This window comes from Chelonoidis abingdonii, chromosome 1 (genome assembly GCF_003597395.2).
Source record: "Chelonoidis abingdonii isolate Lonesome George chromosome 1, CheloAbing_2.0, whole genome shotgun sequence".
NCBI lineage: Eukaryota > Metazoa > Chordata > Testudines > Testudinidae > Chelonoidis > Chelonoidis abingdonii.
Genome location: NC_133769.1, coordinates 121142763 through 121156017, shown reverse-complemented (window position 1 = coordinate 121156017; position 13255 = coordinate 121142763). Strand labels below are relative to the sequence as shown.

The following is a 13255-nucleotide window of genomic DNA, read 5'->3' as shown; positions in this document are numbered from 1 at the left end:
GAGGGAGAGGAATTATTAAGTTTAGTACTAATGTAGGCACCAAGGACGAAATGGCGTACAAACTGGATATTAGCAGCGTTTAGCATACTTGTAATTAGACGAACGGTTTCTACCATAGGGGGTGAAGTTTCTGAACAGCTCCGATGGAAAGTATGGTAGGGGGGCAAAAGAATAACAAGCTTAATCTATCACCAAAAAGCCTAAATAGCCAGTATATGGAGGGATGTTATGATGGGATAGTTTAATTTGGGCAATTGATCTTGGTTATCGGTCAGATAATTGCTCAATGTCTGTGAGGGATGTTGGATGGGATGGGAAACTGAAGTTTACTGCAGGGAATTCTTTCTTGGTGCTGGCTGTGAGTCTTCCCACATGCTCAGGTTTTACTTGATCGCCAGTGATTTGGGGTTGGGAAGGAATTTCCTCCAGAGCGGATTTGGCGAGGCCCTGGAGGTTTTTCGCCTTCCTCTGCAGCGTGGGGCATGGGTCGCTTGCTGGTGGATTCTCTGCAGCTTGAGGTCTTCAAATCACAATTTTGAGGATTTCAATAACTCAGTCATGGGTTAGGAGTTGTTATAAATGTGTATGGGTAGGGTTTTGAGGCCTGCCTTGTGCAGGAGGTCAGACTAGATGATCATATTGGTCCCTTCTGACCTATGAGTCAGATTATCATGACCACTTCTAACCTGTACTAATTACCAAAAAGAAAATATCAGGTCAACCTTTTACCCTAAATACCTCTTTGGCTTTTATATAAACCTCTGCTTAAATCAAGCAGCTGTGGAGCCTGTACTATTTGCAGAAATGGTGGTGATTGGTTAATTATGGGGTGTAGTCTACAGTCACATCCTGTCCAGTCTGTGGTGTGTTATAACATCCATCTTTGCTGTGATGCTTTAGAATGAATTAATCTCTGTTTCAAAATGGAGAATCTAGAGAATCAGTGGGTAATGGACAGCGACAGCAAAAAAAATGAATAAAACAGCCACAAGGTTCGATTTGATCAGTGTAATTTGTGCCATTCAACGTCACACAGCTCTGGCCTCAAACTCAATGTCTATTCTACAATCTCACATAAGCTAGGCCTAAAACAGATACTTTGTACACATTACTGCTCTGATTAAAACTTATGACACTTCCAACAGAATGAAATCAACACACTTGTTTTCCTCCCATTGATTGATTGTAAAGCAATGCCTATGCTTAGTGTGTATGGTATATAGGAGTATACTGAAACCACTACACTGATGATCTATTTCTAATAAGTGCATGGACCATAACTAGTTTACAAGATGTTCATCCTATTCAACTTTAGAATAAAGAAGAGGCTGTGCCAAACACCCCTGTACTTTGTGGTGGAGTGGAAGCTGCAATCCAAACCAGGATCCTAACTTTGATGCCAGTGCCATCTCCAGTGTGGCAACTAAAAATCCTAAGAGCCAAGTACTGGGTGTTTGAACTTCACTAGGAGATGGGGGGCAAGCTATCATGCTCCAGAGGAGCATGTGGATCGGACAGAGACTTCTCTTAGAGGAGAGTCTATAAACCTACAGAATCTCTATCAATAGTCAGGAGCAGAGGATAACATAAGGGCCAGATCAGATGAGAAACATTCACATAAAGAAGCAGACACATCAGAAAAGGGCAGACAAATAGTGACAAGTTTTTAAAGTGCGTGTACACAAACGCTAAAAGTCTAAATAATAAGATGGGTGAACTAGGGTGCCTCATGATAAAGGAGGATATTGATATAATAGGCATCACAGAAACCTGGTGGACTGAGGACAATCAATGGGACACAATCATTCCAGGGTACAAAATATATCGAAAGGACAGAACAGGTGATGCAGGGGGCGGGGGGAGAGTGGCACTATATGTGAAAGAAAATGTAGAATCAAATGAAGTAAAAATCTTAAGTGAATCCACATGTTCCATAGAATCTCTATGGATAGTATTTCATGCTCTAATAAGAATATAACATTAGGGATCTATTATTGACCACCTGACCAGGACAGTGATAGTGACAATGAAATGCTAAGGGAAAATTAGAGAGGCTATCAAAATTAAGAACTCAATAATAGTGGGGGATTTCAATTATCCCCCATATTGACTGGGAACATGTCACCTCAGGATGAAATGCAGAGACAAAATTTCTCGATACTTTAAATGACTGCTTCTTGGAGCAGCTGGTACAGGTAATAGGCAGCAGGTTTAAAACAAATAAAAGGAAGCTCTTCTTCACACAGCGCACATTCAACTTGTGGAACTCCTTACCTGAGGAGGTTATGAAGGCTAGGACTATAACAGTGTTTAAAAGAGAACTGGATAACCTCCTTCATTAATGGCTATTAGCCAGGATGGGTAAGAAATGGTGTCCCTAGACTCTATTTGTCAGAGGGTGGAGATGGATGGCAGGAGAGAGATCACTTGATCATTACCTGTTAGGTTTATTCCCTCTGGGGCACCTGGCACTGGCCACTGTCGGTAGACAGGATACTGGGCTAGATGGACTTTTGGTCTGACCCAGTATGGCTGTTCTTATGTTCTAACATCTTAGGGTAGGGACAGAAAGGAAATACTGGATTTTTTTGTGATGTTGTTTCCTATTTAGTGATTTTCAAATGTAGGGCTGGATGGTGCCTTTAAGGAACAGCTGTGAGTAAGGAGCAGTGAGCAGCCACACGGCCCTAGTAGAAGTTTGGAGCTTCTTTAGGTTGATGCAACCTGTTCTGAGTGTCATTGTGGAGGTCAGGAAGACTATGGCCCCACTTCTATCTCATCCCTTCTGTAGTATGTAGTATCCCTCTGTGGGTAGAGAGAGAGCAAATACTGCACTCCCTTAGGGGTAGGGTCTGTGTTTGCAACTAGCTCTAGCCCTGGACGGAACTCCACATAATTTCCTTGTGGCCCCCAACTCCTTACAGTTAGCCCCAGCACCTAGCCCCAGCAAGAGCTATTCTAAGTCCACTAATGAATTAAATTATTAACATTTAAACAGTAAAAAAAAATCCATTTGAGAAAATAGATACAAAAATCCTATAAAGGAAGAAGTATTTGCATTGCTTAACTTGGTGCACAAATTTATCTGTTTTATGCACTCAAATGCAGGCTTTGCGAGCACGAGTGCATGAACAAATTATGTACATGCAATTGAAATGGTTTGCTTTGAAAGTTTGTCCTGAAAAATTGTTTCTAAATAAGTTTTCCATCAGATGGCAGCTAATGTTCATAGTATATTATGCATTGTTCTACATTTTCTTCTAATTCCAAGTCTCTTCTTATAGAGTCATGCACTTGGTATTTAGAAAACAGGACAAGCATAATATTCTCAATATGTGTAGGGACTCTTTTCTGACTTGATGTTCAATGAGCATGCTGGATAACTTGTTAATGGGCTTAAAAAACAAATAATATTCTGTTGGTATTTGGACTATTAGCTTGGCATTCCCTATGCTGATACAAACGTGTAGAAAAACACTGATGTTATGTAAGGCAGTTTGGAAGGAGGGAGTAAAGCATAGGAATTAATGTTAGATTCTCAGAATGGAGAGGGGTAACTAGTGGTGTTCCTCAAGGGTTATCCTAAAACCAATCCTATTCAAATTATTCATAAATGATCTGGAGAAAGGGGTGAACAGGGAGGTGGCAAAGTTTGCAGATGGTCTTAACTATCTTGAGCAGTTTAGTATCAACGCAGACTGTGAAGAACTTCAAAAAGATCTCACAAAACTAAGTGATTGGGCAACAAAATGGCAAATGAAATTGAATGTGGATAAATGTAAAGTAATGCACATTGGAAAAAAATAACCCTAACTATACATACAATATGATGGGGGCTAATTTAGCTACAACAAATCAGAAAAAAGATCTTGAACTTATCGTGGATAGTTCTCTGACTATGTCCACGCAGTGTGTGGAGGCAGTCAAACAAGCAAACAGGATGTTAGGAATCATTAAAAAGAGGATAGAGAATAAGACGGAAAATATGTTATTGCCCCTATATAAATTCATGGTATGCCCACATCTTGAATACTGCGTACAGATGTGGTCTCATCTCAAAAAAGATATACTGGCAGTAGAAGTGGTTCGGAAAAGGGCAACTAAAATGATTAGGGGTTTGGAAAGGGAGCCCGTATGAGGAGAGATTAAAGAGGGTAGGACTTTTCAGTTTGGAAAAGAGGAGACCAAGGGGGGAGGGGCGGAATATGATAGAGGTATATAAAATCATGAGTGATGTGGAGAAAGTAGATAAGGAAAAGTTATTTACTTGGTCCCATAATAAAAACTAGGGGCCATCAAATGAAATGAATGGGCAGCAGGTTTAAAACAAATAAAAGGAAGTTCTTCACACAGCACACAGTCATCTTGTGGAACTCCTTGCCTCAGGAGGTTGTGAAGGCTAGGACTATAACAGCATTTAAAAGAGAACTGGATAAATTCACGGAGGTTAAGTCCATTAATGGCCAGTAGCCAGGATGGGTAAGGAATGTTGTCCCAAGCCTCTGTTTGTCAGAGGGTGGAGATGATCATTTGATCATTACCTATTAGGTTCACTCCCTTTGGGGCACCTGGCATTGGCCACTGTCGGTAAACAAGATATTGGGCTAGATGGAACTTTCGTCTGAGCCAGTATGGCCATTCTTAGATATGACAGGAAGGCTTGAAATACAGACTGTGGCAAGGGTTGCCTGGCTCTGGGGATTTTAGTACTACTTTATGATTCTGAATTAGGCTTAGGTGAAAAGAGACTGACTGTCTTCTGGGTGGCCTTTGTGCAACAGCCATCCTAGAGAAAATGGCACCCTTCTTATTTGTGGCACAGAGGTGAGCCCTCCAGCTAAAGGTTGAGGCACATTGGTGGGGCAGTAGAAGAAGCTTGCATGGTTGTAGCCTGAGCAGTTACCAGTTCTGTCCATGAAGACAGGATTTCGGTCTCCGGGACTATCAAGCTGGGTATTTAATGCTGGTGCAAGAGGCCAATTAAAAAAAATGGTGGTTACATTCCAACTCTTAACTGAGTGGCATCACCATATAAGTGATACAGAAGTGGAGACTGAACTAACTTGTTGGCCCATAGAGGTGATCCGTCCATGACAGGACAGAAAGACATGGGTAGGAAATGGGGGGGGGGGGAGTAGAGCTGCTGCCATCTATTCAGTGATCAGAGGGTGTAGCTTTCAGTGGCTCTGGAACCCTTTCACAAGTACCCAATTTACTTTTGGAGAGGGGAACAGATCTATGCCAATATAGCATCCAAAAAGATGGTCCTAAATTCTCAGGCCTTTGAACAGTTGCTGAGCTGTGGTGCACAGATAAAGAGATCCCAGGTGGGAAAAGCAGCAGCCTTGCTCACAGTGTCATTTTCACAGGTAAGCAATTCAATGTGTTTACTTTCAGTTCACATTTTTTTTTTACATTGAGTACCATTGCCTCTAACTTCCAATGAGGTGACACAAAGCAACAGGTTACAAAAATGCCATCAACATCCACTCTGAAAGCATCCATGTCACAATACACAACGATGTACCGGAATTATACAAAGCCAAAAGGAATATAACATATCCTAAATATGCTGACTAGAAATAAAACTGATAGCAAAAAAACCCAAACAAACAACAAAAAACCCAATCCCAAAGTCCCTGCAGGAATCAGTACTGATGCTTTGACAATATCCTGGTAACAAACCCATAACATTTCTTTAGCATGCCAAAACCCTCATTTCCACATCTCCATGAATTCCCAGCTCATCAGAGAGGTGATGCTGCATTCATTACAGCAACTATTTTTTTCTCAGCATGAATCAGCTTCACATTTTTACACAGGGCTAATATATTTTAGAAAATAATAATAATTAAAAAAAAATTCAAAAGTATAGGCACCACAGACTGCTAAATGCTACAGCAAGAGAGTCTAAATGTATTCCAAACTCTTCTGCGCTTTCATTAGCTTCAATCTTTAAAAAAAAATAAAATTGCAAGTGATGGGGGCATTACTGAAAAGAGTAATGAGAGGAACAATCCTGCTGTTTAATTAGGAGGAGCACAATCAAGAACCAGATCAACAGAAGTTGTCTAATATAGGTGTTCTACGCTAGCCTTGAGCTATACTGTTTGGATTTTAGGAGAGTAACTAAAGCTCCCTGTCAAGTATCAGAGGGGTAGTCGTGTTAGTCTGGATCTTCCTGGGTACTGTATTCTCCCTACTCCACTGAAGCACAGAACCATTGTGCTGCCGTAAACATAGTCAAATCAATATCCCATTTTCTCTTCACAAAATCCACAATCCTTCATGTTTGTACATGCCTCGTATTCACTAGTGAGGTATTATTAGATACTAACAATGCCTGTTCTCTTATGGACTTAAGCACAGACCAGTGAAACACGAAGAAAGCTCTTCTTCATTCAGATTCAGCTGTTAAAAAATATTGCACTTGCTTTTTACCTTAAGCCCAATCTGCACAGAAAAACTTAAAACAAAAAACAAAAACAAAAAAACCCCAACCTTTCAGGAGCACTGTATTTTATGCACATATAGTATCTTTTCCATCCTGTTGTTTTAGTTGAATTTGGTCCAGTATTTAAAAAATGTCCAGAAATTAAACAGTCCAAAAGACACTGCAGGCTCTTTAAGGCTAAGTCTCCCCAGTGCTTCTAAAATTTAAAGTGTCTTTCTTTTATTGTCCATATACTGCAAAGCAGTGGCCTTCCATAGCAAAACAGCTAGCAATTCAAACAAACAAAAAAACAATAAAAAAAACCTGAAGCAAGGGAAGATGGGTGTACTTCATAGTCTCACCTGGAAGAAAACAAAGCAAATGGATCCTGTTTGAAAACGATACACAACATTTGCCATTTAGTTTTAGTTTTACCCAAAGCTCTGTACAGGAAGGGAGGGAACAAAAAACCAGGACAGGCAATATGTTGAAAATTCACAAGTGATATTGGGTGCAAAACTTGATAAACCTTAATGGGGCCTGATTTTCAGGAAGTGTTCAGCAACTCCCTTTTATAAATCAAGTTAGGCACCTAAAAATAGAGGTACCCAAAATCACTAGTCACTTTTCATAATATTGGCCATGGTTTCTATTCCTGGATTATTAATTATTTGTATGCATGCATGTTTAAGACAATCCCAGCTTCTTCCCCCCACCCACCAGTTCAGTTGGAACACAATTTAAACAAAAATACACTGGGGACAAGAGTCTGGCTGCCCTGACAGGAGAAATGGAAGGAGAGAAAAAGGACCAATTTGGGGAGTAGAGGGGGAGGCAGGGTCCAAAGTTTGTATGATAATTGTATAATCAAACACACACTGACATAGCACAGGCTAGCCATACTAGCCATATAGCTCAACGTGCTTTACAAGGTATCATTAACTCAGTTTTACCGATGGGGAAATTGAGGCATGCAGTTGCTAACTGATACACCCAAGAATGCAAAGTGAATCAATGGCAGTGCTGGGAAAAGAACCCAGTATTTTGAGTCTGTGGGCCATACTGCCTGGCAGCAGTTTGACAGCACATTTTGGTTTTGTAATTGTTTTGCCTGTTGCACTTAAAAAATGTACTTCAGATGTCTGTATTAACCGTTAAGTTGCTCAGTGTTAGGGCTGGTAGCAACTTCGGACTGCTTCCATAGCAGGTTCACAAGTTCCTGAGCTTTTACTCCTGCTGCCAGTTGTCTGCAGCAGCCCAGGTGCTGGGATAAGGCAACCAGAGGGAGGGGAAGGGGTTCAGCTGGCCATGATAATTTGGCAGTTGGTAGATGACAAGTGATTGAACACACACTTTGAGTGACTGATGACAACCCCTCATAACTTTTTGATTTTTAAATTTCCCCTTTAACCTTAGGAAAGTACAGCAACCTCATCAGGATGATTTATGTGAAAAGCCGGGAGAAGGTTTTATTCAGCTTTTTTGGTTTTTTTTTATTAAATGATTGGTGAGCCAAAAAGGTCTGAAAATGCTAAGAAACGTGAGATTTATCATTCCATGCTAATGCAAACAGCTAAAGGGATTTCCCCCTCATTCTCTGCACACACTACCCCCACCACTACTGAGGCGCAGGGGGAAGGGAGGGGACAGGAGACCAGGCGTGGAAAGCTTCAACCTTAAGGTAGAATTCTGGGGAGTATGGGAAAAGGTAGAATGAAGATCCTGATGTAAAACATTAATTTCATCAGTTGCTACCAGGCAACTGGGATTATAAATCATGAGGAGCAGTTAAGGGGTGGTGCTGTCATACGTACCACCTGTGATTCTGAACTAGGACTTGCTGACATTCTCATATATGACATCACTGATGCAGAATTGCTGTTTCTTCTTTAGCCACATCAATTGCACACACTGGTGAATAAAAATGTATTGTTCCTGGGAGAAAAGACCAAACAAATATTTTTGCTCCTAATATAGCTTGGTAAACCTGGTCAATAAAGTAACATTGATAACAATCGTCTGCACGCAGATTCTTAAATAGTATCTGTAGTTATTAGTATGCTGGCTGCATATCTGTGACCCCATTCAAGAAATTAGAGTATACAATACCCGTGGAAGCATAAAGCTCATCAGAACTGCCCGTGTCACTATTATTGACTCTTCTTAATTAACTGAATAATTAATAGACTGTAGTGCTGTTGACTGAATTTATGACACCTGGAGAATGGTGCTGTCTCCTAATGGGAATCATGAAGTATGTAAGGCAATAAAATGTATGAAGATATAAGTGAGAAAGGGGTCAGGTCTGTCATTATTTAATACTAGAGGGCTCTTCTGTTGAGCAGATAAAGGTATAACAAGATTCAAGGACTGGAAGTTGAAGCTAGATAAATTCGGACAGTAAATAAGGGACAGATTTTTAACAGGGAGCGTTATCAACCTTTGGAACAATTTACCAAGGGTTGTGGGGCTTCTCCATCACTGCTCATTTTTAAATCAAGATTGGATATTTTCCCCCTAAATGAGATGCTCTAGTTCAAATAGGAATTAATTTAGGGAAATTCTAAGGCCTGTGTTATGCAGCAGGTCAGACTAGATTATCACGGTGGTCCCTTCTGGCTTTGTACTCTATTAGCCCCCATACTCTCTTGGCTATTGTTTTGTCAGATCTCACAAATTAAGCATTGTCAGTACTTGGAGGGAAGGCATCAAAGTAAAATCCAGATACAAGCAGCAGCACTGGCGATTCTGTAGGTGGCTGTCCCCACTCTGCAGTAGTAATGCCCTGCTGTGGTAAGAGGGGCCTTGTTGGGGAGATGGAAAACTGAAGGTATTACAAGATCCTTGGCACAGTTTGCAAGAATAGTTATAGTAACCTCACGGTGCTAGCCAATTTACAACTGGGTAATTGTATTTTACCAACCTAAATTGCCCCTGCAATTGCAACCCGTCTGGTAACTCTGGAGGGCACTGTTGAATAACTGCTACATTTCCCCTGGCCATAGCTGCATTTTGAGGCATCTGAAGCAATTCTTCTGTGTGTAATTTTGGAAGTATTTTAGTATATAGAGGAGCTTCTGTAAAAAAAATCCTTATATTCTTATTTCTTGAAAATATATTATGCCCTTAAATCTTAAGGCATCATACTCCTTATATTTAGGCAAATAAAAGCCATACTTGGTGGGTTTCTATGCGTGTGCATTTATAACTTGTGACTCGTCACAATAAACACCTAAAAACTGATGGTTTGAGTTCACAGAGTATTTATTTATTTATATATTTATTTAATTACTTTGGGATTATCAACCACCAAATTACTTACACTATAAGAGGAGTGAGGCAAGGGCCATGTTTCATTGTATGTGTGTACAGTATTAAGCACAATGTTGCCTTGATCTTTAATTGGGACCTCTGAATAATAATGCATTTCACCTTGAATTCTAAACCTCATCAATTAACCTCATTCCAATGTAAATGGCGACAAAACTTGAAAATAACATCACCCCTTCTCCAGACCTTGTGCAGAAAGAGAATACTCACTCAGAACTTGGCACAGACTGACTAAGAGGTCTGAGATGGCTTTATGCCACAAAATTGAGGTTTGGATTTCATATTTCCTCCCCAAAGTTGTTCAGACTCTGGCATTTGGTTCAGCTCCTTACAAATATGGGAACATCTACACAGGGATATAAGCCCTGCAGCATGTCTATGGCTGGTCTGGGTTAGCTGACCCTCCACCCTCCCAGGGTCCCAGAGCTTGGGCTCCAGTCTGCTCCTGAATGTCTACACAGCAACTTTTCAGCCCCAAAGCCCAAGCCCATGAGCCCAAGTCAGCTGACCCAGGCCAACCATATGTTCTTCATCCCCCGGTGCACATATACCTTATGACGCCAGCTCAAAATTCAGATGTCAAATCTAACTGGATTTCAAACATCCATTAACCTGGGATCCTGGGTTTTGATTCAGGCTCATCTCACCTCTAAGCTCACCTGGGGTTCATTCAGTTTGTAAACTGTTCAAGGAACCATGACCATGTGTCCAGTTTGTAAGGAAACATGAAACCAGGTGAGCTATGTGTGGTTTCAAGTTTTGTAATCAAAGGTTCACACAGCTCTAACTGATCCGTCCTGTCTGCTCTTAAATTACACTGACACCTAGTGGCCTGTGTGGATACATCTTTATAAAGACTAGGAAATTCCACTCTAATTTAAAAATTAAAAACTTGAAGAGGTCAGGGTTGGCAAACACAGAAATGGATGACACCTTGCCTGTGCGGCAAGATTTTCCTGTTTGTCAGGATGCATTAGAGCAAGCTTTGTTGACTAAGACTATAAAACAGGTGTGTCTCCCTCACAGTGCCAATGGGCCAGATCCTTGCTCCCCAGTATTTAGTCCTGCCCACGGGCACCAGCTCCTGGAGCACTTTAAGCTTGATCTAGCTTTCTGAGGCATTACAGAGCCCTTCTGTCGGTGTGTGTGAGTGTGTTTGTGTATTAGGAAGAGAGAGGAAAGAGAACCTAGCAAAGCTTTGCTAAAATGCCAGTGCAGCAGGGAACAGACCAGTTGGCCAACAGCATGAAACTTGGAAGGCCACCAGAACGGATTGTGTGGGACTGAGGAGCTCCCTGCTCCCCAAATAAAAAGGAGATCAAGCAGTACACCCTGGTCTCTCCCATCACTCTCCTCTGAACCATACTCAACTGGACAGACGTAAAAGCCTATTTCACGACATAGTAACTCAGTGAAATTCAAGAATTAAAAAACAAACAAAAAAACTCCCCATCAAATAATTTTCATGCCTTAAGGCCTTAAATCGGAGTTTTTCCTATAACATCAGTAGGCACGGGATCAGGTCAGGTGATGGACAAAGGTGCTGATTCCTCTAGAGAATGAAGTCTTCTACATACAAAAAGAAACAAGATGGGCAATGGCACTGCAGGCTTCCCTCATACTACAGCTAATTTGCATCTACCTTGATCTGGAGTGACCCATATCTAAGGATAGTTCATCCTCCAGACCCAGTCAATCCTGTGCATATCTCTGAAGGCTGCCAATTGTGCTGGTGGTATTGTGATGTGGTCTCCTCCCCACTAGGAACTGGGTGGAGATTACCGACTTGTTTCACGTAGCCAACAGGCAACTGAAAGCAAATGAAAACTTTCAGCTACAACTAATGCTCTTGGGAATGAAAAGGGGAAAATAAGTCTGTTCTGAAGCTTTGATCTATTTGTTTCTGGAATAGTGATTTTTTCATGGAAGTATTTTGATTTTTTTTTTAATTTTCCAACTGAAACATTAGCCAAGAAACAGAGAGGGAGGTGGGGAGAAGAAACCTCTTGCCCTACGTTTTGTTTTGTTTTTGTTTTCCAATTTTCGTATCGTCACTGTATAACTCTTGGATCATCAGCTTAGTCAGATGAATGGATCCTGAATGGTGGTCTGATCCTACTACCAGTCCTGTGACCCTAGATCAAGGCCAGTATTTTTCAAAATGGTGTATTTTATGTAACTCATACACTTCTGTTTTAATGCTTGTTCACAAACTAGTTTCCTATAAGGTGGGACTAGCCCGTCTGCTTTAGAAAGATTCAACCAGATTGTAAGTACATTGATCTACCCTGATCTATTGATAGTTTAGGTAGAAGACTCATAAAAATTATTTTATCTATTTACAGGACTGTGTCAGAAGCTCAATAGACTCTAGCATAAAATAGTTATGATATTACATTAGTGCAACATGGTATTTTTAATATATTTAATTTTGAAAATACATGAAGATGAAATTCATACCTCTGTCTGTACCATAGACATCCTATAAGACCGCATGTCAGACACCAGCCCTAATATATCTACAAACTCATGATCACGAATGTGCTGTAAGAGCCGATCCAATGCTATAAATGTTCCTGTCCGTCCCACGCCAGCACTGTAACAAACATCATTACAGGTTACTACTTTTAGGGGGGTGGGAATAGAGGGGATAAGTGGTTGTGGGGTACAGAAAGCAAATAATGTGCTGTAATTCAGAATTATGAAATAATCATCCTGATGAAAATATGTCGAATTTGCACTGAATTCACACAATTGATTAATCCTTCGAATATATGCCATGCAATAATTCACAGTTCCCTTATAAAGAACGCACAGGACTAAGGGCTTTGCAATTATTTCAGCTTTCTTTAAAAAATTGTAATTGGTATACAGAAGAGCTGTGATAGGCAATTGACTAATTCTGCCTAGCTGAAACTATCTGGGCTGATATGCTGGGCCAAATCAGATGCAGTAAATTTGGCCCCCCTCTCATGGTCTTACATTTTCTTGACTGGCCACCTTTCTCCCTTATACCTGCAACTCCCTTTCTCCCTTATATTTTTCCTAATGAGGAGGAGAGGTATAAAACTACTTGAGCTGTATCTGTGAATTCAGACAGACCTACATTACGGTGCCTACAGCAAATGAGCTTGACAAAGTTACACTTGCAGTTCCACAAGGTTTAGTTTCATAGCTCTGCAAAGTCAACAGACTTCTTGTGAAATGGTCACCGTGACACTGACTGGTTTTGAGGGCCACAGGAGAGATGTTCAGCTGCTGGGGGCTCAGTACCTTTCAAAATCAGGCAACTGATTTAAATGCCACAATATGGATTTAAAAGGCTAACTTTGGAAGGGTGAGGGAAATGATGGAGAAAGATAGAGAAAGTTTCACATATTTATTTATTTTTAAGAGAGTGAAAATCTTAGTTTAATTTTATTAGGGCTGATTTTTTAAAGGTGCGGAACAGTTTGATGTAAATAGGTATGGATTCAACATTCTACAAACCAA

General features: G+C 40.6%; 1 protein-coding gene across 1 annotated transcript in view; it reads right to left on the bottom strand.

Moving 5' to 3' along the window:
• Positions 1-6176: 6176 nt before the first annotated feature.
• The window catches only part of PTPRO (protein tyrosine phosphatase receptor type O), a 207637-nt gene continuing 200558 nt past the window's right edge, over positions 6177-13255 (bottom strand). The window contains exons 25-27 of the mRNA XM_032770497.2: positions 12224-12359; positions 8248-8368; positions 6177-6795 (exon numbers count right to left, since the gene is read on the bottom strand). Of these exons, the coding sequence (XP_032626388.1) occupies positions 8264-8368; positions 12224-12359 (241 nt within the window). The 3' untranslated portion in view covers positions 6177-6795; positions 8248-8263. The remainder of the gene's footprint in view (positions 6796-8247; positions 8369-12223; positions 12360-13255) is intronic.